The sequence below is a fragment of the Gorilla gorilla genome, chromosome 3 (assembly GCF_029281585.2).
Source record: "Gorilla gorilla gorilla isolate KB3781 chromosome 3, NHGRI_mGorGor1-v2.1_pri, whole genome shotgun sequence".
NCBI lineage: Eukaryota > Metazoa > Chordata > Mammalia > Primates > Hominidae > Gorilla > Gorilla gorilla.
In genome coordinates, this window is record NC_073227.2 from 47,922,104 (window position 1) to 47,947,802 (window position 25,699).

Here is a 25,699-nt window from a genome sequence, read left to right on the forward strand (position 1 = left end):
TTAAACTCACTTGTCGTCAATGCTGTTCTGATAATAAATATGCAGAAGTTTGTCCTTTATCCAGCTGACTTTCTCTGCAGCTTCCTTTCCTGCTTCACCATGAAGACAGTATTTCTTATAAAGCTGAGCCAGACCCATCATAGCTTCTTTTCTTACTCGCCACTAAAAAGCATAAAATTTATTAGATGAGCAAGATAACAAAACTCTGTACTAATCTCCAAAGACTGCCTTGGCTTCATTAGGTTGTACAGTCTTATGTGTGCCTTTATAAACTGGCACACTATTTCTCTTCAAAAGAGGCTTTACAAACAATTTTATTTTTTTTTTTTGAGACGGAGTCTCACTCTGTCGCCTAGGCTGGAGTGCAGTGGCAGGATCTTGGCTCACCGCAAGCTCCGCCTCCCAGGTTCACGCCATTCTCCTGCCTCGGCCTCCCAAGTAGCTGGGACTACAGGTGCCTGCACGCCCGGCTAATTTTTTATTTTTAGTAGAGACGGGGTTTCACCCTGTTAGCCAGGATGGTCTCGATTTCCTGACCTCATGATCCGCCCGCCTCGGCCCCCCAGAGTGCTGGGATTACAGGCGTGAGCCACCGCACCCAGCCTACAAACAATTTTGAATCTGTTCCTATTTAGAAATTTTCCAATGCAAATATTGCTAAATGATCTACTTTTTTCTTTTTAAAGAAATGGGGTTTCGTTACGTTGCCTAGGCTGGTCTCAAATTCCTGGGCTAAAGTGATCCTCCTGCCTTAGCATCCTGAGTACCTAGAACTACAGGTTACTGATTTTTTATTTCCCTTGAAAACTATTAATAATCTTATGGGAGAGTTCATTTGATTCTATTGAAAGAAAATTCACCAAGTTTTAGAAGTGATTATAATTCCCCTCGCAAACAAAACCCCTATTATCTGGAATGTTTTAATTGCCAGTTACATCCCTTTAGATGTTAACTTCGGATAAGAACAAAGTTCACTATCAAGAATTCTGGGCCAGGCATGGTGGCTCATGCCTGTAATCCCAGCACTGTGGGAGGCCAAGGCAGGTGCATCGCTTGAGCTCAGGACTTGGGGAACTGACTACCCAGTGAATCTAAAATCCTAGTAAATCGAAAATTGTAGTGAACCTAGGATTTGAGCTGGCTGACTAACCAGTGAATCTAAAAATATGCTCACAAGCTGACAAAACCTGCCCACTCAAACAGAGCTTCCAATCAGTTGTGCAGTGATTCAGTTAAAAATCTGACCAAGGGCGGGCATGGTAGCTCACACCTGTAATCCTAGTACTTTGGGAGGCCGAGACAGGCGGATCACCTGAGGTCAGGAGTTCGAGACCAGCCTGGTCAACATGGTGAAACCCGGTCTCTACTAAAAACACAAAAATTAGCCAGGCATGGTGGCACGCACCACTAATTCCAGCTACTTGGGAGGCTGAGGCAGGGAAATCACTTGAGCCTGGGAGGCGGAGGTTGCGGTGAGCCAAGATTGTGCCACTGCACTCCAGCCTGGGCGACAGAGTGAGACTCTATCTCAACAAAAAAACAAAAAACAAAAAACGGACCAACTATTCAAGGATCATCAGACCTTTGAGGAACGCTTTCAACAGTAAAGAGAGGGACCAAAACAAACAGGCCAGAGGAGGAAAACAGGACTCAGCAGAAACAGAGATAATACAGGCAGTAAAAGACACTTTCAAACATTCTCAGGGAGATAAGATTTTACACCATAAAATAAGACTCAATTCCTCTGATGAAGAAAGGAAGGAAGACAGGGAGAGAGGCAGGGAGAAAAGGAAGGAAGAAAGCAAGGAAGAAGAAAAGGAAAGGAGGTAAGAAAAAAAGGAGGCAGGGAGAAAGGAAGTTAGAAAAATTAATGATTCAATCTGAGGAAACTGATTTAAAAAATAAAAAAGAAAAGAAAAACAAAGACAAATCAGATAACGAGAGGTGCTTCTGGAAATTAAAAATGGAGATGAAGTAAAAAAAAAAAAAAAAGATAAGAAAATTAAACTATCAGTCCAAGAATTTCAACATCAAATTAAAGAGTTCCCAAAAGAGAGAACAGGCTCATGCCTGTAATCTCAACACTTTGGGAGGTGGAGGTGGAAGCAGGCACAGATCCCTTGAGCCCAGAAGTTCGAGACCAGCTTGGGCAACATGGTGAAACCCCGTCTCTACAAAAAATACAAAAATTAGCCAAGTGTAGTGGTGCACACCTGTAGTCCCAGCTACTTGGGAGACTGAGGTGGGAGGATCGCTTGAGCCTGGGAAGAGGAGGGTGCAGTGAGCTGAGATTACACCACTGCACTCAAGCCAGGGCAATAAAGTGAGACCCTGTCTCAAAAAAAAAAAAAAAAAAACCTTAGTGATCACCGTAAGTGAACTTCCTTACGTTGCAAACCTAAAAGGCAAATGATTTAGCTAGTTAGCAGAAGATTCTTTGGGACTTTTAGAGGTTGGGAAGGTTTAATAGGGTAGGAAAGAAAGGTTGTAAGAGAAGAGACAGGAAAGGAGACCATAAAAACTTAGAATGAGGATCATCATAAGATGTAAGAAAAATAATAGTAAAAAAAGATATCTGTGTATTAAAAAAAAAAAAAGCAGCAGCAGCAGCTGAGTGTGATGGTGGGAGCCTGTAGTACCAGCTATTCAGGAGAATGAAGCAAGAGGATCACTTGAATCCAAGAGTTCAAGTTCAGCCTGGGTAACATAGTAACACACCACCTCTAAAAAAGAGGGGTGGGTGGGAGTATATTATCTTTGGTGTATTTAAGTCAATACTTCTTTATAAATTTTTATCATTTTCTCATTTTTTAGGCCCCTTATTAGATGGAATAAAACTTTGTTCCTATATAACAGGTTAGCAAAAGCCTTTTGAGATTTCTTACATAAAATTAAACAAAAACAAAAACAAAAACAAGCAATAAAATCTTAAGATGAAATCCTGTTCCCAAATTTCTAGAGGCTATAACCAAGGACATCTAACTTATTAAACCAAAATATGGGTCAGAAAATATCCAGTAGGTGTTACTGTTACCACACCGTACAGTTTCAGTTAGGAAGATTCATTTATTCAACTTTCTGAAACTATGAAAAAACTGTAATAGTAGTGAAACTTTTTAAAAGGGGGAAGGGAGGAATGCCAAATAACCACTAGGGGGAGAGTCATTTCATTTAAATTAAAGCCAAGGGAAAAAAATCTTCAAAGTTAAAATTACTAACACTGTTGAACAACTTAAAAGGTATCTGCCTTTTTTTAAACATCTGGCTCCTGTGACAATTTTAAAAGTAAAAACTTAAAGAATACCTCTTTCTATATTTTAAAACCAAAACCAATTACTATTCTACCCTGAAATTATAATACTCATTTGCAGACGAAAGTAATTTTCAACTACACCTCAAATAAAATAATAGCATGTTGCAAGGTAATCATGAAACATGCTAGAAATGTTAGGCCTAATCAGCCTGCCTTACACGTCTGTCTCTTGTTTACATCTGACCCTATTCATTAGTTGTATTCTTAGCACTACTTTTCCTTAACAATCCATGTTTTCTTTTCTTTTTTTTTTTTTTTTGAGACAGAGTCTCACTTTGTCACTCAGGCTGGAGTGCAGTGGTGCAATCTTGGCTCACTGCAAGCTCCGCCTCCCGGGTCCACGCCATTCTCCTGCCTCAGCCTCCCGAGTAGCTGGGACTACAGGTGCCCGCCACCATGCTCAGCTAATTTTTTTGTATTTTTAGTAGAGACGGGGTTTCACCGTGTTAGCCAGGATGGTCTCGATCTCCTGACCTCGTGATCCACCCGCCTCGGCCTCCCAAAGTGCTGGGATTACAGGCGTGAGCCACCGCGCCCGGCAATCCATGTTTTCAACTGCATCAAATGGAGAAAATCACAGGAAAAATAACTAAACATATAACCATCATTATTGTCCTTAGCTTGGCACATCAATATGTAAACGTCACTTTCTTAGGAAGTAAAGTTCAATGAATGGCAGACCCAGCTAAGTTATTCAAGAAAGTCATATGTGAAAATGTTAACTATAAGAATAGACGATCAATTACTATTCTTTTGAAACTCATCATGTAAATAAAAAGGTAAAATTTTGATTAACTTAGTGGTTCTCTTATGAAGGTATGATAGAAAAGAAACCCATGCTTAAGATTTCAAAAGGTATAGAATCCATTGTATTTATTCATAAGGATAATTAAAAGATATGCAGGAAACATACAAATTAGGAGCTCTTTATCATTGCTATTAATTTGATTTTCACACAGAAAGACATTAAATGACAGAAAATGATACCCAATTATATTTAGCAATTTAAACAGTAAATTACAGAAGAATAAAATGCCTCAGATTTTACCCGTTTATCCAGTGTTCTTTCCCTTACAAAGCCAAGCAGCTGATCATTTACTAAGGCCAGGTCCCTCTTGGCAGCTGTTATTATAGTAACAATGACATCATGACGAATAGCTTCTTCTGGATCATGTGATCTAACCTTTAAATATTCTGTAATGAGAGAAAAAAACTTAGGCTAAATGTTAGCTATGTAATTTGTCATGATTTAGAATGGCAAGAACAGAAATATGTTAAGTTTTTGTCCATACTAAAGCAATGTTTGTAAAATATGGCATGAAATTAAATCATGTTATTTTTACAGCAGCAGTACTCTACTGTAATCACAAAACTGCACTTAAAACTCCCAAGTTGGCCAGGTGTGATGGCCCACAACTGTAATACCAGCACTTTGGGAGGCTGAGGCAGGCAGGCAGGTCGCACAAGCTCAAGAGTTCATACCAGCTTAGGCAACATGGCAAAACCCCGTCTCTACAAAAATTACCAAATAAAAAACTCATTAGCCAGAAGTGTAGTGGCCTGCCCCTGCAGTGCCAGCTACTTGGGAGGCTAAGGAGGGAGGATAACTTGAGCCCAGAGGTCAAGGCTGCAGTGAGCCAATATCAAGCCACTGCACTCCAGCCTGGGTAACAGAGTGAGGCCCTGTATCAAAAAATAAAATAAAATAAAATAAAATAAAATAAAATACTTCACAGTTACATCTTTTTTTTTATTTTTATTTTTTGTTGTTGAAACAACAACAAAAACAGCCTGTCACCCAGGCTGGAGTATAATAGAGCAATCTCGGTGCACTGCAACCTCCGCCGCCCAGGTTCAAGCAATTTTCGTACCTCAGCCTCCGAGTAGCTTAGATTACAGGCATCTGCCACCATGCCTTGCTAATTTTTGTATTTTTAGTAGAGATGGGGTTTCACCATGTTGGCCAGGCTAGTCTTGACCTCTGGGCCTCAAGTGATGCACTGCCTTGGCCTCCCAATGTGCAGGGGATTACACGCGTGAGCCACCATGCCCATAGTTACATTTTAATAATGTATTTTCATCAGTTATCCTGGAAAAGTCAACTCGCAATGCAGTATCTGATCTATGTCAGCTTGAATTTCAGTTACTAATTAAAAAGCTTAAAAGAAAAACAGTGAAAATGCTTATGGCAATTTAGCTGACAGGTATATACTTGCAAATTACACAATATAAAATCCAGAATATTTTATAATCTGTTCAAAAAATTCTTAAATAATTTATAATACAAACTAAATGTAAACAAAAACATGTTGTTTCCCCTGTTCTTTTTGGTAAATAACAGCCTGCTGATAAAAATCACTTATGTGCTGCTACCAAAAAGGTAGATTTAAATGCTCTAGATTCAAAAGAATGAAAAATTCTAGTCTAGTGCAGAAGATAATCATGTTCCCACTTATTATTAAATGCCACTATATTTAATTAAATAGACAAAATGATTTCTACCCAAATCCAATGTCTCAAGAAATACACTACTTCCTTAAATTATGATTTTCAAAAAATTTCAAAGGATTAAAATATGAAGATTTTAAGCTGGGCATTGTAGCACCCGCCTGTAATACTCGGGATCTCAAAGTGAGAGGTCACTTGAGCCCAGGAGTGAAAGCCTTTCTCTTAAAATAAACAAACAAACAAATAAAGAGATTTTAAATGTAATTTTATTACATGAACATGAAATCATTTCTTAGTGCACAACAAATGAAAACACGAGACCATACCAGAGTTAAAACCTACTTGGAAAGTGAAGTTAGGTCACAAGTCATATCTACAATATAGTTGTATGATTATGCTAATATGTGTAATAAACCAGCTAGCTTACCTGTGAGATCCTTCGCTAAATCTGGGTGATTCATTAAACAATGACTGGCAAATTTCACACTTTCTAATCTCACAGGAACATGAATATCATTAAATCTACACAGAAAAAGATTGCTAAACATTAATTGTAAGGCAAAATAATCACTCTCAAATCAGGTATATCTAACATGAAAATACTTATACGCAACAATAGTTACTGATTAGAAAATTTGTTATGAGCTAAGGTATTCTGAAGGAAGAATATAAAGTACACTATAAGGTAAAAGGATACAATTTCACAAAAACATTTTCACAAACAGAATTTCTTTACCATGCTAAAACTAACAAAAAACAGTATAAACAAACACATCCCTCAACCCAAACCATACACTTTATGGAGTTAAAATCTGAGAGCTTAATATTATGCTACAAAGTAAAATATATTCAAAACACACAAAATCAGTTTGAAGAATAAGTTTATAGGAGATTCCAGGCACGGTGGCTGACACCTGTAATCACTGCACTTTGGGAGGCGGAGACAGGTGGATTGCTTGTGGCCAGGAGTTTAAGACCAGCCTTGAACACATGGCAAAACCCTGTCTCTACAAAATATACAAAAATTAGGCAGGCATGGTAGCATGCCTCTGTAGTCCCAGCTATTACTCAGGAAGCTGAGGTGGGTGGATTGTTTGCACTCAGGAGTTCAAGATCAGCCTTGAAAACACAGCACAGCCCTGTCTCTACAAAAAAACACAAAAATCAGCCGGGCGTGGAGGCATTCCCCTGTAGTCCCAGCTACTTGGGAGGGTGAGGTGGAAGGACTGCTTGAGCCCAGGAGGTCGAGGCTGCAGTAAGCCATAATTGTGCCACTGCACTCCAACCTGGGTAACAGACCCTGTCTCAAAACAAAACAAGACGAAAGGTTTATATAAGACAAACACTGGGAAACTTGAGGTAGAGAGCAAACCATATAGAAGGGGCAAATCCGGAAGTTCAAAGATGAGTGCAGAAAATGTGTTACTAGCTCAGGCGTGGTGGCGGGTGCCTGTAATACCAGCTACTCAGGAGGCCGAGGCAGGAGAATTGCTTGAACCCGCGAGGCAGAGGTTGCAGTGAGCAGAGATCACGTCACTGCACTCCAGCCTGGGCGATGAAGTGAGACTCCGTCTCAAAAAAAAAAAAAATGTGTGTTGCACTGTCTCACCACTTAAGTTTCTTTTGGCCAGCACCAACTTTTATTACAGTGCTCTTTTAAAGGTCTAGTATACGTAAGAATTCAATTAACATACAACACAATATGTAGACTCAAAAATGCACATGTTGGCCGGGCGCGGTGGCTCACACCTGCAATCTCAGCACTTTGGGAGGCCGAGGCAGGCAAATCACGAGGTCGGGAGATCAAGACCATCCTGGCTAACACGGTGAAACCCTGTCTCTACTAAAAATACAAAAAATTAGCCGGGCGCACTGGCGGGCGCCTGTAGTCCCAGCTGTTTGGGAGGCTGAGGCAGGAGAATGGCATGAACCCGGGAAGCGAAGCTTGCAGTGAGCAGAGATCGCGCCACTGCACTCCAGCCTGGGCGACAGAGTGAGACTCCGTCTCAATAAAAAAAAAAAAATAAAAAATGCACATGTTAAGGATAAGGTAAGGAACCCTCAACTTTAAAACAGATTATTAGGCAACTTTTAAAATATACTGATTAATGATAAATAATGTGATCTGAAATAGCTGGAAGTATTTTTATTTTTGAAATGATCTCATAAAAAAACCAAGTAAACAAAAATTGTTTAATAAACGTCTTAATGTCTATGGCCTCCTACTTTCTTACCCAGATAAAATTTTCATGTGTTAATAAAATCTTGCATTTAGGATTTATAATTCTCTGGCTGGCAGAGAAAAATTATACATTATTAATGATCAAGTAATTACAAAGTATCAAAACACTTAATGCTATAATTATCGAAAATAGTACTGCAGACTGTGACTTGTTTCTATGAATCAGAGACACCACTACAGTTAACAGTGAGTGTAAAATAATGAGTGTCAGAAACTTATATTGGGTGATTTCATTTTTAAAAGTAACCAAAGTGAAAAATGAAGCCTTGCGTTTTTGCTTAAATGATTTACAAAAAATATTTGATGTCCATCCTGGGATAGGGAATTCCTCCCCCATAACTTTGAAAGTGCAGTTGCTTCATTCCCACCATTCAAAATTCTCATGGAGTCACATTTAGTTATTCAACTATTTAGCATTTATTCCTATAAGACCTTCAAAATGGCGTGTTCTGGGCAAGTAACTGCTAAGATAGCAGTAGGCCTTGTCAGAGATTTCTCAGAACCTAGGATTAGTATGAGAACTATTATGGTGAATTTACATCAAGAAAAATTCTGGCACCAACTACTGAATCAGTTGAACTAAACAACGGAGAATCTCGAACATCTCCAGAATATTAATAGTAAATATCTACTTTCCAATCAGCTTTTAAAGCAATCAGCTTTTAAAGCAAAACAGGTAAATGGAATGCAAGGAGAAATTTAATGAATTTCATAAATTTGTCAACACTACTATCAAGCCAAATAGAATTTAGTCATTCTAAGCTCTTGAGAAGAAACATTAAAAACTACCTGAGTTAAGGGCAATCATATTTTCCACTTAAAAATCATACAATTATACCAAATTAGTTAAAACACACCATACAATGTGTTCAGATAAGTTACAGACCCAAACGACAAGCACTAGTAAATGAAAAAGTTGGTAGGCTGACAAATGGCACAGGTTCTTAAATTTGGATCAGTATGTATTCAGTTTCATGATTTAAAAATCTTAAGACTTAGAATATACTGCAATGCTGTCTATTTATTCTAATGACTTTCTTTTTTTTTTTTTTAGACAGAGTCTCACTCTGTCACTCCGGCTGGAATGCAGTGGCTCGATCTCAACTCAGTACAAACTCTGCCACCCGGGTTCAAGGATTCTCCCGCCTCAGCCTCTTGAGTAGTTGCGGTTCCAGGTGCCGGTCACCACCCCTGGTTAATTTTTGTATTTTTAGTAGAGACACCATGTTGGTCAGGCTGGTCTCCTGAACTCCTGACCTCAAGTGATCTGCCCACCTCAGCCTCCCAAAGTGCTGGGATTATAGGCATGAGCCACCACGGCTGGCCATGACATTATTTTAACACAAAGAAGTTAAAAAGAGTTACACAGATAAAATGCTAAGCTTTCTTCATAAAAAATTTTTCGTACAATTTATTCCGTAAGAAGGATGGAAACACAGATGACAATGAAACCAACATCTATTAATGAAAGTTTTGATATGTATAGTTTTAATCAAGTGGGCTGCACCCTACTGACTATTTTCTAAAATATAAACATCAGAATTATATGTTCTCTTACCGTCCAAGAAAACATTGCCAAAGAGGACGATTCTGTGTTGCCAAATCAGAATCTTTGGAGCCAAACAATTTAGCTAGAAGTCGAACAACAGCTAATCGCTCTTCTCCATCATTGCTCTAAGAAGGGAAAACAGAAAGTGAAGCCTAAGCTTTATTCACCAGATTACAGAAAATATCTTGAAACATTCTCAAGAAGATACTATTTCATATTTCTGCTTATAACTGTGAGAAGTTTAAAATATCATATGTCCTCACTATGCAGAAATTGATTTGATTTCATGTTAGATCATCTGGGTTTTTGCTCTTATTTCACACCCTCCCAACTGCTAATTTATGTCTACTTCACTGATTAATTGCATTCTATACATTGGTTATGGACACTGTACAAATATGAGACATACAATTCACTTCTAACATTAAGAACCCTATAAAAACGTCTATGAAGGACAAAGTTACAGTTACCACCCCAATAAGCTTACTTTATAGGAAATCTGCAATTTACGTTCCTACATAAACACACATCAATTAAAGTTTTGATATACAAATTTGTTTTTTTTTTTTTTTTTTTTTTGAGGAGTCTTGCTCTGTTTCCCAAGCTAGAGTGCAGTGGCACCATCTCAGCTCACTGCAACCTCTGCCTCCCGGGTTCAAGAGATTCTCCTGCCTCAGCCTCTCGAGTAGCTGGGATTACAGGCGCCCACCACCACACCAGGCTAATTTTCACATTTTTAGTAGAGATGGGGTTTCACCATCTTGGCCAGGCTGGTCTCGAACTCCTGATCTCGTGACCCAACCACCTCGGCCTCCCAAAGTGCTGGGATTATGGGCATGAACCACCGCGCCTGGCCGATACACAAAGTTTTAATGAAGGATCCCCTACGACTGGAGAATACGACACTACAGAATTTCATGATTCATGGAAACTCATTTTAATAGCAACGCAAGAATCAAAAGACGATCTGAAAGTCAGCTTAAATACTATAAAAAAGCAAAACTTCATTGTTTTCTAGTAAGATTATATTTTCTTATCCTGAAACAGTATATGCGATAAAAATTCTGTTCCAGTTTCAGTAGTGATGCCATGCTTTAATGTAAAATAAGTTATTCTAAAACCATATGGTGTGTGAAACTTTTCAAAAATCATATTCACTAGGAAAATAAACACAGTATCTAAAAGCAACTGCTAATTTTTTTTAGGTGTTCAAATATAATATGTGCCTAAAGCAATACCAGATATCCAATAAACAAAATAGTTTTGGAAAAGAGAAGTAAAAATAGAAAAATAAAGACCACAGGATAAAATCTTTTCCTTATGAATGTTTTAATGTCCAAGAACAGGGGTTTTGTGGGTAAAATAGGCACACTTAACCAATGTAAAAATGAAAATTACATCAAGTATTAACTATTTTAATTTTAAATGACAAAAATGATTTTTTTTTTTTTTAAAAGAGGTAAGAGTCTTGCTCTGTTGCCCAGGCTGGAGTGCAGTGGCAGGATCATGGCTCACTGCAGCCTTGAACTCCTGGGCTCAAGTGATCCTCCCATCTTAGCCTCCTGAGTAGCTGGACATACAGGTGTGCATCACCACACCTGACTAATTTTTTATTTTTCTATAGAGACAGAATCTTACCATGCTGACAAGGTTGGTCTTGAACTCCTGGCCTCAGGCAAGCCTCCTACCTCAGCCTCCCAAAATGCTGGTATTATATGGACATGAGGTACCACATCCGGCCTGATTTTTTTTTTTTTTTTTTTGGTGAGACAAGGTCTGGGTGTGGCTCTATCACCCAGGCTGGAGTACAGCGGAGCAACCTCGGTTCACTATAACCTCCACCTTCCAGGCTCAAGCCATCCTCCCACCTCAGCCTCCTGAGTAGCTGGGACTACGGGTGTGTGGCAATATGCTTGGCTAATTTCTGTATTTTTTGTAGAGATGGGGTGTCACCATGTTGCCCAAGCTGGTCTCAAACTCCTGGGCTCAAGAGATCTGCCTGCCTCCACCTTCCAAAGTGCTGGGATTACAGGTAAGAGCTACCGCACTTGACCCAGCCTGATTTTCTTTGACAAAATTTTTCTCAAGCAAAATGACAATAATGCAGAGTAGCACAACCTTCTAATAAGTTCAATTTATTAGCCAATATGATTTATTTCTTAAAGAAAAAGTAATCTATCTCTTAAATATGAAACAATATATGGAAATTTTATTCTAATAGCAAGTAACTGTTTTAGTAAATCAGTGATTATTTCAAAAGAGGTGACATTTCACATCTATAAACTACAGAAGTAAAACTAACTGAAAACTCGCCCCTCTGCTATTTGTAAAAGTCAAAATATATTCCTTGACCAGGCTCAGTGGCTCATGCCTGTAATCTCAGTAATTTGAGGCCAAGGCAGGAGAATTGCATTAGGCCAGGAATTTGAGACCAGCCTGGGCAACATAGTGAGAACCCCTCTCAAACAAACAAACAAGCAAAAAATTGCCAGGCATGGTGAGGTACACCTGTAGTTCCAGCTCCTCAAGAGACTTGAGACAAGAAAAGCCGGGCACTCCAGCCTGGGCGACAGAGCGAGACTCCGTCTCAAAAAAACAACAACAAAAAAGAGACTGAGACAAGAGGATCACTTGAGCCCAAGAGTTCAAGGCAGTATTAAACTTTTACAAATAGCAGAGGGGCAAGAATTACGAATTACTTGCTCAGTTGTCTATAAAAAATAGATACACTATTTTTAGGACAGTCAAATTTCTGTTCTTAATCTGTACCATGAAAAGGTCATAAAATTGTAAGCAATACCATATGAGGATTACATTTAAAATATTTTGATGTTCTAAAACATATCTATCTAATAATGGATACCATGTAATACCAACATGTATTATAAATCTCTAAGATAATACCATTTTTCCTATCTATTGCTTGTGTCACTGTGATTATCAGTAGATATTTAACAATTAGAAGTATTATAATTTTGTGGCCAGGCGTGGTGGCTCACGCTTGTAATCCCAGCACTTTGGGCAGCCGAGGTGGGCAGATCACAAGGTCAAGAGATTGAGACCAGCCTGGCCAACATGGAGAATCCCCATCTCTACTAAAAATAGAAAAATTATATGGGCATGGTGGTTTGCACCTGTAGTCCCAGCTACTCGGGAGGCTGAGGCAGAAGAATCGTTTCAACCTGGGGGGCAAAGGTTGCAGTGAGCCGAGACTGCGCCATTGCACTCCAGCCTGAGCGATAACAGCAAAACTCCGTCTCATAAATTGAAGTCACACTTTATTCTTCTACAGTTACAGAAAAATTATGCAGTATACATTTTTCCTGGAAAGTTTAAAGGGCATGAAAATTGGTCAATTTTACATTGTGCCTGCTCTAGAAACAAAAAAATTAAAAAAAAAAAAAAGAAAATTGGTCAATCTTACCTTTAGTTTGAATTCAAGCTGTGGCATGACGGATAATAATAAATGAGGATCTATAGCAAAAAGTTCCTGAATCAGATCAAATACATGTTCTGACAAATCACTTACTGATGATCTTCCCAGCACCAGGACTTGATTGAAAAACTGTAAGAGATATTAAAAACAAAAATAAAACATCCAGTTCATTTAAAAACATGGATACATTTTTAATAAACATTTTTTATAAATAATTTAATTAGGTATTACATATACAATTGAAGGAGGTGATACAAACAGGTGTGTGATTACTAATATATAATAGGACAGTCATCTAAACGGCAGAAGAAATAATTTCCTAATAATATCAAATCATGAATGTTACAAGGAGAAAAGCAAAAAAAAAATTGGTTTGTTGGGTGTATTTCAAATAAGGACATTTCTAGGAATCTTTGCTTTCATTAAAACAATTTAGACAGTCTGTGTAGTTCATTACAAAGGATTTTAGAAAAATTTCCTTGTAGCAGAGAAAAATTACAAAGTCTCAATCTTTGATTTTTTTTTTCTTTTTATGAGATGGAGTCTGGCTCTGTCGCCCAGGCTAGAGTACAGTGGCGTGATCTCGGCTTACTGCAACTTCCGCCTCCGAGGTTCAAGCAATTCTCCTGCCTCAATCTCTCAAGCAGCTGGGATTACAGGAACCCGCCACCATGCCCAGCTAATTTTTGTATTTTTAGCAGAGACAAGGTTTCACCATGTTGGCCAGGCTGGTCTCGAACTCCGTACCTCAGGTGATCTACAAGCCTCGGCCTCCCAAAGTACTGGGATTACAGGCATGACCCATTGCGCCTGGCCTCAACCTTTGATTTTTAAAAAAATCAAAGGCACAGCGGCACACGCCTGTAATCCCAGCACTTTGGGAAGCCGAGGCATGACAATCTTGAGCCCAGGAGTTGGAGACCAGCCTGGGCAACACAGTGAGACCCTTGTCTCTACAAAAAATAAAAAAATTATCTGGGTGTGGTAGTGCATGCCTATAGCCCCAGCTACTCAGGAGGCCACGGCAGGGGGATCATTTAAGCCCCAGGAAGTCAAGGTTGCAGTGAGTTGTGATCACACCATTGCACTCCTCCTGCATGGGAGACAGAACAAGACCCTGTCTCAAAAAAAAAAAAAAAAAAATCAGAATAATTTTTCCATGAGTTTAGTAATGAAGAGTATTTAAAGCTGAAGGATTTTTTTTGTTGTTGGGTTGGTTCTTTTAATACTCAGAGAAAGTCAAATATGTTTTGACTCGCATGACAAAAAGAACAAAAAGTTGGTAATACAAAAGCTGATTTTTTTTTTTAAATGCTAGACAGAAATAAAGAGTATACAAGGTCAAGAGCACAAATTAAAAGATACCAGCACTGCACACCACCATCACACATGCAGAAGAATTAAATTTTTAAAATGCCTCAGGGGCAATTGTATGCAACTGATGCAAGCATACACTTCTGGTAGTATCATAAGTTGAAAAGCAGCATGAATTAAGTTAGAAAATACTCATTATTGGCCAGGTGTGGTGGCTCACGCCTGTAATTGCAGTACTTTGGGAGTCTGGGGCAGGCGGATTACCTGAGGTCAGGAGTTCAAGACCAGCCTGGCCAACACGGTGAAACTCCATCTCTACTAAAAATATAAAAATTAGCAGGGCGTGGTGGCACACATCTGCAGTACAGCCACTCAGGAGGCTGGAGCAGGAGAATCGCTTGAGCCTGGGAGGCGGAGGTTGCAGTGAGCTGAAATCGCACCACTGCACTCCAGCATGGGCAACAGGGCGAGACTCCATCTCTAATCATTCCCACTGGATAAGAGTAATATCAAAAAATTCATATTTACTATGCAGACATTGAAAATAATGAAGATAGTTTTATCAAAATATATGCATACACACACACACAAAAAAGCACAGAATACTACTTCTGAAAGGATATAAGAAAACCTAATGGGGATGGTTATTTCTGAGAATTAAGAAATGTATTCAAGGCTGAAGACAGACACTTCTTTACTACTATTATTGTTTAATCTGTTTAAATATTAATTTAGTAATCCAAGTAATACTAATAGGATAACATTTAAATTAAAAGCCTCATTTGGATTTTTATCCATGGAAAATAATTCAACAATATATAAATGTTAGATTCACAAAGATGATTAGGAAAGGAAAGAAACACTGAAAAGACCTAGATCTATGACAATAAGGAAATACGTATCAAGAAACATTTATAGTCATTCTTATATATTTAAAAAGAATGTCAAAATATGTTAATACAAATATGACGATAAAAATTTTACATAAAATAGCCGGGTGCGGTGGCTCACGCCTGTAATCCCAGCACTTTGGGAGGCTGAGGCGGGCAGATCACGAGGTCAGGAGATCAAGACCACCCTGGCTAACACGGTGAAACCCTGTCTCTACTAAAAATACAAAAAATTAGCCAAGTGTGCTGGCGGGTGCCTGTAGTCCCAGCTACTCAGGAGGCTGAGGCAGCAGAATGGCGTGAACCCAGGAGGCGGAGCTTGCAATGAGCCGAGATTGCACCACTGCACTCCAGCCTCAGAGTGAGACTCCGCCTCAAAAAAAAAAAAAATTTTTTTTTTCATGAAGTATGTGGGAAAATAGTTATAAATATGAGCAAATGAACAATGGAATTAGTTGCTATAAGGTAGTGAGACTGCAAACTTTTTTTTCCAAATTATTGATTTTTTTAGGAAAAACCCAGAACAAATTCCTCAGTAAAGCTTTTTTTAACTATTACTATGTAGCAACTATCACAATCTTTCATTACTGAAAAGTATTTAAATCTTTGCCAAAAACAACAGGCAAAACAACCAAACCACTTTCTAAATAAATCTCTGTAATCTTAAAAAAAATAAAATAAAAAAAAAAGGAAGAAACATTACAGGACTTCAGAAGAATGACCCAAAAGAAACAAAGAAAAAAATAGAGAGAGAGAGACACAGAGACCCAAGGATAAAGATGTAGAGAAAAAATGAAAGAGATCAGCATATCTGGGAGACAATGAAATAAACATAAATACAAATGCAGATAAGGGGATGGGAGTTGCAGACGACTTTTCTTATAGTAACATCCACCCTTTAAAAACGTCATGAAACTTATGCTGCATTTCTCTAACCCTGGTCACATTTGGACATAAGTTATTTTATATTTATAAGCTAAATAAACTTTTATGTAAGAGGTTCTAATAAATTAGTACAATGGATTAAGAATTACAAAATATAGAATAAACACAGAAAGAAATACATACATTGGCAATGCATGCCTCAATAGTCTGGACTGTTCTTTTCAATAGCACTTTTGCAAGGTCAAAGGACTGTTTATTTAAGTTCTGAAAAATAATAAAAACATGGAAAGTTACAAATAAATGTTAATTTATGAGATAGTAACATTAGAATACTGTAGTCTTCAAATCTGTAATAAAATATGAATTTTGCTTCACTAAAATATGAAGCAAAAATAAAAATAACTGAGTTCTCTTCAAGGTTTTGCCAAACATCCTCTAGTCAAGTGGTCTTAAATGCAGACGTTGCAAATCGAACTAATTTATTAATCAAAAACTAAAATGGGTTAGTTAGCAAAAGCACAACACTATATTGTTTTATTAAACTCAAAACAGACCTAATGCTTTTTGGTTTTATCTGTTAACCAATGTAAACTGACAACTACACCCATGTATCTTAAACACATACACTCCCCGATCTAACACAACATGCTCAATTATTTCACTGTTTAATCAATGTGTGCTCTGGAGAAGAGTAGACCTGGTAAGCTTTTCAAATAAAAAGCGTTCTTGATCAATTGTATTTTTGAAATGCTTAATACTATGCTCCCGTTTCAAGAGTCCCAATGTACTCAAATAAATTAAAGGATCTGAGAAGGACCTTAGAAAATATATATTTAATTTTTTTTAAATGCCTGAAAAGGGAATTCTTGTTTTGAATAATACCTATTAACATCGCTATATCTTGAAGTTTTGGATCAAACAGATTCATTCACCATCATCTCACACCTCTTCCAAAACGAGGCTAGGAAACCCTACACTCTGGGCCAGGGGTCAGCAAACTTTTTCTATGAAGGGCCACATGGTAAATATTTTAGGTTTTGTGGGTCATACAAATCACTGCTACAACTACACAACTCTGCTGTTGTAGCATGAAAGCAGATATAAACAAAACGAAAACGAATGAACATGGCTGTGTTCCAATAAAATCTTATTTACATAAATAAGCAATAGTCCAAATCTGATCAACAAGCCATAGCTTCTTGACCCCTGCTCTATACTTTTATTTCATTGGCAAAGGATAAGATTTGCTTACAATTAAGTTAACATTTCTATTTCTTAAAAGAAGTCTATTTCCTACTACTAATAAAAATGCTCTCAAGCCAGATGTGGTTGCTCATGCCTGTAATCTCAGCACTTTGGGAGGCTAAAGCGGGCAGATCGCTTGAGCCCAGGAGTTTGAGATAAGCCTGGGCAACATAGCGAAACCCCGTTTCTACAAAGAAAACTTAAAAAAAAAAAAAAAAAAAAAAGCCAGGTATGGTGGCACATGCCTGTATTGCCAGCTACTTGGGAGGCTGAGGTAGGAGGATCACTTGAGCCCAGGAGACAGAGGCGGCAATGAGCCAAGATAGTGCCGCTGCACTCCAGCCTAGGTGACAGAGTGAGACCCTGTCCCAAAAAAATACCACCAACCTACTTACCTAGTATATAAAAACCAAATATACTGTCTTAATCTGCCAAAATATACTCTCCTTTGCCATAGTCTCAGAATTTTTATAAACTACAGAATTTTGTAAACTACATTTGAATTAATAAAATGTAAATAATACTTAAACTCGAGAAGAATTTAAAATTAATTATATCTTTCTGTGAATGAGTATAATTGGACAGATTTTTCCTCTAATTTCTGATAACAGGATACTGAACCACTAGAAGAAAAGAGCAGGAGAGCAAATATCAACATTGGGGTAGGCCTGAGTAGAGCCCAGTGGTGGAGCTTGAGGGCAGCCAAGTCCTTCAGATTCTTAGGAGGATCTGGTGGAGGTAAATAGAAAAAGGAAATGGGGAAGAATGATACACCTTTGAATCATCCTTTTCTTCTTAACATTAGCCATATAGCTTCTACCCAAATCTTTTTCTGAGAGTACCTAAGAAAAAGGTACGATACGGATTCTGAAAAGAAATCCAAACTCCTATGTTTCACATCTATGTTAAAAAGGAGGAAATACATTTCTTTTCCAAACAAAATTAACCAAAAGGCAACACTCCTAACCCCTTATAATTCTCAGATTATTTGTGTGAATACAAAACATTTTCAGTTTCCAGAAAACAGCACTTAAATGAAACTTACATGATATGTTAATCAATATATTTTGTAAAAATAATAGCCACAAGACTAATGCATGTTATTTTATTTGAGGTGGAGAACGGTCATGGGAACAATTACATGGGATTGCAAATGGCCATAAAACAACTGTTCATTCTTATGTGTGGCGTGACTGTTAAACATTAACCTTGAATGACTTCATACTTTACAGACCTTATGTGCAGGAATGAGGTTAATAAGAATGGAGTCCAATAATTCTTGAGTAACTCCATCACCTTCCATGATGATAGAACTCATCAAATCTAGCATGTGCATTTGTACCTTCTTATTGTGGCTATTGCTATAAAAAAAAAAAAAAGAACAAGTAGTAGGAGGAGGAAAAGAAGAAGAGAATTCAAGCTTGTAATAGGAAATTAAACTTCCTAGTTTAAAACAACAATCTCACATGTAAAGGATTTTCACTTGAGGGACAGTGCCAATAATGGCAGAGAAATTTTGGCTGCTCTATTTTCTTTCTCCTTTTGTTGACTATTACAACAGTTGTAAGGTACTGTTGTATTTTATAAAAACAAAGACAAACCTAATTTCTAATAAACTACATTTTCTTCCACTCACTTTTTTTTAAAAAGAAAAGAAAAAGGCCGGGCACAGTGGCTCGGACCTGTAATCCCAGCACTTTGGGAGGCTGAGGCGGGTGGATCACCTGACATCAGGAGTTCAAGACCAGCCTGGCCAACATGGTGAAACCCTGTCTTTACAAAAATACAAAAACTAGTGAGGCGTGGTGGCGGGCACCTGGAATCCCAGTTTCTGGGGAGGCTAAGGCAGAAGAATCACTTGAAACTGGGAGGCGGAGTTTGCAGTGAGCAGAGATCATGCCACTGCACTCCGGCCTGGGCAACAGAGTGAGACTTTGTATCAACAAAAAAAAAAAAAAAAGGAAAAGGAAAAAAAGACCTTTTAAAATAAATTAAGTCTTTACACAACTAGGATTCCAAAAGTAAATTAAATTCTGCCTAATAAAAATGTCAATTTTAGCCTGGGCAACATGGCGAAACCCTGTCTCTACAAAAAAATTAAAAATTAGCCAGCTGAGTAGCCCCAGCTACTCAGAAGGCTGACATGGGAGGATCACTGGAGCCCAGGAGGTCGAGGCATCAGCAAGCCATGATCGTGCCACTGCACTCCAGCCTGGGGGACAGACCAAGACCCTGTCTCAAAACACACACACACGCGCGCGCGCGCGCGCGTCCACTTCAAGGAAACACACACACACACACGCGCGTCCACTTCAAGAAAAGAACACTTCTGCTAACATGCCCCAGATTTTTAAAGGTGATAAAATTTTAAGGAAACAAACAAAAAAGTATACGATAATAAAGGCAGACATTTTTTTCAACTCCCACACCTTAAGTCTTAATAAATTCCTCAAACTAAGATAAAAACCTATTTAAACACCCCCAAATGCATAAGCCAACGTAAGCAATTATTGCTGTATCCTTGCCACTAGAAGTTTTAACTCACCAATACTGAAAATCAAAAGTTTCATCTAAAATGCTTTCAATAACTAGAAGGCTTTTCTGAAAATGTCATCCTAGTACCTCCTAAAGAATTTCAAATGGACAAATGAAAAATCAATAAAGCATAAAATAAGGCCAAGAATCACTTTCAAGTGCTTCCACAGTGAGGCCTGCCCTTTCTTGCTACTTTTGAACCTAGTCAGCATATGAAGAGGCCTGGGCTGGCCTCCTGAATGGATGAGACATGTGACCCAGTTCTATCACTTCAGCCCTCCTCAGCCAACGGCCAGATATTGATCAGATATCCTGCCAACTGACTACAAACACAGGTGAATATCCAACCCAAATAAAATCAACTGCCAAGCAGAATCATGAGATAAATAAAATGGTGGCTGTCTTAAACTATCAAGTTTTAGGTTACTTTGTAATGCAGCAAAAGCTAACAAACCCAAAGGTCTATATGTTCTATCATTTACTTTAAGGGCTTACTGCTAGTCAAATGCCACAGAAGTTTCTTCTCGTGCTATCTTTCTACAAGCTTCTATCCTACGCCAAGCTGGAGTGATCCTTTCCTGTTTGTTTCAGGATAATGTCTAATCCTACCATTCCATCTAAGGAAAAAGAAAATATGATATAGCATTCATTAAAACTCCGGAAATGTGCTGTTCAATATGTAAGTAATTTGCCACATATGGCTGGTGAACATGTGAAACATGAGGAGGGCCACATGTTGGAATGAAAATACTTTTGGATACAGTGGAATAAATAAAATATATTATCAATATGAATTTTACTTGTTTTTACTTTTCTATTAATGTGACTACTAGAAAACTTACGTGAGATATGTTTGCATATAATGTAATGCTCTAGAACACATCTCATAACAGTGCTTGATTCACTATACAAAAAACAAACCAGGCTGGGTGTGGTAGCTCACACCTGTAAACCCAGCACTTTGGGAGGCCGAGGTGGGTGGATCACTTGAGGTCAAAAGTTTTAGACCAGCCTGGCCAACATGGCAAAACTCTATCTCTACTAAAAATACAAAAATTAGCCGGGCGTGGTGGCACACATCTGTAGTCCCAGCTACTCAGGAGGCTGAGACAGGAGGATTGCTTGAACCCGGGAGGTGGAAGTTGCAGTGAGCCAAGATGGCACCACTGCACTCCAGCATGGGTGACAGAGCAAGACACTGTCTCAAAAAAACAAAACAAAACAACCCACACAGAATAAAACAATAACAACAAAACCCACACACAATAAAACAATAACAACAAAACCCACACACACACACAAAAAAAACCAAAACAAAACAAAAAACCCACAAACCAAAAAACATGGGCTAAAGTCAGAATTTGAGCCTCCTGTCCAGCAACTGGTCCTTGGGCAAGCCACTACACTTCCTGACTCTGGATTAGTTTCCCTATTTCTATAAAGAGAAGGCCAATTTAGGCAATGTTTAAGATTTTTTTCTAGGTCTAGAATAAGAAGTTGTCAAAGTTAGTGAGCTTAAAGACTGAGCTATTACGTCTCCCACAACTAATGGTACATACAATATGCATAATTTCTACCTCATAATTTAATACTTCATTGTATTAATGTAAGGTTTCAGACGATTTGCTTTACAACCATATGTGGTTGCCTCTATTAGATAGTAAGTCCCTTCAAAACAAGAGCACCACTTTATACTTCTCTACTGGTCCATGGCCTCCAGGACAGCCTGGGCGACTGAAGAGCCAACCAGTAAATTGATACCATAATTTAAAATTCGTAGTATAAGGTCAAAGGCAGTGTTCGGACAACAGAATTTTTACTTTCCCCTTTATGTTAAGTTTTCTAAGGAAAACAATTCCTTATAACTCTGAAATATCTTAGTGTACATGTAGAGTATACAACATCTGAATACATAATCAAGAAAAAGAGACAAACAGAAATGCTTAAAAAATAACTTACTTGATCACTGAGAAGAGAGTTCTAAAAAGCTGAATAAAAATTTCATTGCAATCTTCCAATTCAAAGCAGATGTTATATGATTTAACCCATGCTAAATTCTTAAATAAATAAAAATAATTAAATTATACATATATACAGAATAGTTATATAATAAAAAACTCAGTAAAAATTAATTTTTAGAGTTAGAAACATATTAAAGTCTATAAAGACTCAACATATAAAATTTTAATCACATATTCTGACCTTGAAAAAGATATATACCTGATGGCATCAATTTTCTCAAACTGAAAAATACTCAATATTTTTAAGTTGGTGGATATATTTACATACAAAATTTAAGAAGCAGTAAAAATCTGTTTTTAGAATAGAAAATAATAAAAATAAAAACATAGAGGCCGGGCCCGGTGGCTCACGCCTGTAATCCCAGCACTTTGGGAGGCCAAGGTGGGCAGATCACCTGAGGTCAGGCGTTTGAGACCAGCCTCAACATGGAGAAACCCCGTCTCTACTAAAAATACAAAATTAGCCGGGCGTGGTGGTGTATGCCTGTAATCTCAGCTACTCGGGAGGCTGGGGCAGAAGAATTGCTTGAACCTGGGAGGCGGAGGTTGCGGTGAGCCGAGATCGCGCCATTGCACTCCAGTCTTGGCAACAAGAGTGAAACTCCGTCTCAAAAAAAAAAAAAAAAGAAATAGAAAGATACAAACAAAAGGTATAGTTTCAAATAATCTACAGTTTTTCCATCAGAATATACTTTATCTCTTCAGGATAGGAAGAAAAATAAAATAATATTTTCCTTATGAAATGTAAAAGACATTATAGGCTTTGAATAAAATAAAGACTCATTTTACATTACAAAGTTAACATGAAGAATTTGCTATCATGTGAAATAATGTTAATAGTTATTAAAGTTTTTTTTTTTTACCTCTAATAAATAAAAGTATCTATTAAACTGTGGACTCTTTGTATCCTCCAAACCTTTTAATTGTCTGGTAATAAACAAAAATATGTCCTGTTAAAAAAAATAAAACACATTAATTTAGACACAAATACTTTTCTTTCACAACACACTAGTAGTATGTAACTTTATTATTTGTGTACAAACTACAATAAAAGAAAATTCTCCTTTAGATGAATGTCTTAGGATTGGCCTAATCCATTATTCAAAATGATTCAAAAGATCCAATCAAATAAAATTATACTCTTTAGAAGCAAAAATAAACTACAAATCTTTAGGCTTTCTCTTTCGGAGAGGACCACAGGCTCTATATCTCATTATAATTTCTTCTACTATCCTGCTTTCACTTTACTCACTATCTCCCCCTTGCATCGAGGCAAAAACTATCTTCATTTTAAGGAGTTGGATATGAGTATTTCCATTACTATTTCCTACAAGTAAACAGTAATTTTTAGCCAATGTTTTGAAGCTGATGTATGATTACGAAGTTGTGTGTGAAAAAAGGCAACAGACTAGTCCAATGGTTCTATGATTCGTGATGATAGTCTTTCATTTCTTAATAAGCTTTCTTTAGAAATTTTAACTCACAGTAGTATCAATATAATACAAAATGATTTTAGGACTATTGTTAAAGAAAGCAGTCTGCAGGATTAAAATTTGCCAAGAATGAAATTATTCAAAATACAAAATCTCCCCAAGAGATCAATGTTAAGAGTTCCACAAACACTTGAACAAAGGCAGAACAACCAAGATGAGCATATAGTTTTGCATGCTGAATAACTTATAGGGGAAAATAGTCATATGAATATGTAAATTCTGGTATGCTATTATTTTAAAAAGTATCATTAATCTGCTATTTATCCCTGGAACATAGCTATCTGGGCTTTTGTGATGAATTAGCCAGAAAATTGGATTTGAGCATACAGGGACTAGTTTTTAACTATACCTTTCTATGCTTCAAATCAAACAACCAACCAACCCAGTCATTTGTGGAAATACTAACTGAATGAATAATTTTGCAACTTACAATATATTCTTAAGATGAAGAGACTAATATGAAACCTATGTTCATAAAGGTAAAATATAAAAATAAAAGTATACCTTCTGAACAGTGGTGAATGAAAAATACAATAAAATGAAAAAGGCCGTATTTACCTTAAGTTTATCATGGGAAGTATATGGAGCTTCTGGGGCATAGATACGAAAGATATCAGCCAAACAACATGCTACAAGGAGACGCACATCTTTATTGGGGTTCCTGAGGAAGAATTCAGATGCAAGATGCAAGGCTAGTGGGAGATACTGCTGTTTTTCATCTTCTGAGTCCTGATCCATATCCATAAAGGTTTTCACTACCATCTGTAAAAATGTACAAAAACACAAAATAATTAACTCCTGGAATTTAGAAATCAGTGGAGGATGTGATTTTTTAAAAAAAAGTCATCTCCTTAGCAATCGGTGGCCACCAGACAGTTCACAGTCAACTTTGTATAAATCTTCATTTAAGAATTTCAGAAAAGATCACAAGCATGAAACGGCTAGTCTAAAAAACCCATAAACAAGTATCACCTTCTCAGGCACATTATCTGCACTAGCACCTCATTTATGAGGAACTTAAGCCTCTTATTATTCATTTTAAATCTAGCCCAGATAGTTCCTGGCCCCATATGGACAATAAAATTCATCTGATACTTGGCAACATCATTAACTATGCTTCTTTTATATTTTATTATTAAAGGCGCCTTCTTTAGGCTCCTTAAAATTGCTATTTCATTTCATGCTTTAATGAGTTTTACACTTCATGATAAAAAGTCATTTTCCAGGCTGGACAACATGGCAAGACCCTGTCTCTACAAAAAACACAAAAACTAGCTGGGTATGGTAGCATGTGTCTGTAGTCCCAGCTGCATAGGAGGATGAGATAGGAGGGTCCCTTGAGCCCAGGAGGCAGAGGCTGCAGTGCACCAAGATCACACCACTGCAATCCAGACTAGGCAACAGAGTGAGACACTGTCTTAAAAAAAAAAAAAAAGGCATTTTAAAATTATATTAATGCAGTTGTATTTCTAATTAAAACATTTAAGTATAATTAACCTGCTGTTATTTATGGTTATAAAATTAACCAATGCACACTTTGGATCATTATAAAATGCAAAGAATCATGAAAAAAAATAAAAGAAAAATCCGTAATTTATCAACTCCAGAAACTACCATTCACATTTTTGTGCACTTTATGCTGGCCTATTTTCTCTGTAATTATGCAAATAACTATAATTCTTTATGTATCAAATCACAATAATTTCCTCAGATCTTAAAAATGATTCTCTAATTATAAATCACAGTTTACTTAATCTGTGTGATGGTTAATACTGAGTGTCAACTTGATTGGATTGAAGGATACAAAGTACTAATCCTGGGTGTGCCTGTGTGCGTGTTGCCAAGAGATTACATTTGAGTCAGTGGGCTAGGGAAGGCAGGTCCACCGTTAAGCTGGTGGGCACAATCTAATCAGCTTCCATCGAATATAAAGTAGGCAGAAAAACGTGAAAAGGGACGGCAGGACTAGCCTCCCAGTCTACATCTTTCTCCCGTGCTGGATGCTTCCTGCCCTCAAACATCAGACTCCAAGTTCTTCAGTTTTGGGACTCGGACTGGCTCTCCTTGCTTCTCAGCTTGCAGACAGCCTATTGTGGGGCCTTGTGAGTTAATACTTAATAAACTCATATATATATATATCCCATTAATATCCTACATACATATATCTCCTATACATATCCTATTAGGGGCGTGTGTGTGTGTGTGTGTGTATTCCTGTTAGTTCCGTCCCTCTAAGAGAACCCTAATACAATCTGTCGCCACTGACAAATATTCAAGCTATATTTTTATTCTGCCAAGATTTTTTATCATGAGTGTAAAATTTTATTA

General features: G+C 37.5%; 1 protein-coding gene across 2 annotated transcripts in view; it reads right to left on the minus strand.

Annotated features, from left to right (window-relative positions):
• PDS5A (PDS5 cohesin associated factor A) overlaps window positions 1-25,699 on the minus strand; it is a 157,283-nt gene that overhangs the window by 82,505 nt on the left and 49,079 nt on the right. For both annotated transcript variants that reach the window (XM_055384810.2, XM_019025596.4), the window contains exons 3-12: window positions 23,930-24,133; window positions 22,742-22,828; window positions 21,817-21,914; window positions 18,557-18,683; window positions 16,261-16,341; window positions 12,977-13,117; window positions 9,562-9,677; window positions 6,189-6,283; window positions 4,362-4,507; window positions 11-162 (exon numbers count right to left, since the gene is read on the minus strand). In XM_055384810.2, the coding sequence (XP_055240785.1) occupies window positions 11-162; window positions 4,362-4,507; window positions 6,189-6,283; window positions 9,562-9,677; window positions 12,977-13,117; window positions 16,261-16,341; window positions 18,557-18,683; window positions 21,817-21,914; window positions 22,742-22,828; window positions 23,930-24,133 (1,247 nt within the window). The remainder of the gene's footprint in view (window positions 1-10; window positions 163-4,361; window positions 4,508-6,188; window positions 6,284-9,561; window positions 9,678-12,976; window positions 13,118-16,260; window positions 16,342-18,556; window positions 18,684-21,816; window positions 21,915-22,741; window positions 22,829-23,929; window positions 24,134-25,699) is intronic.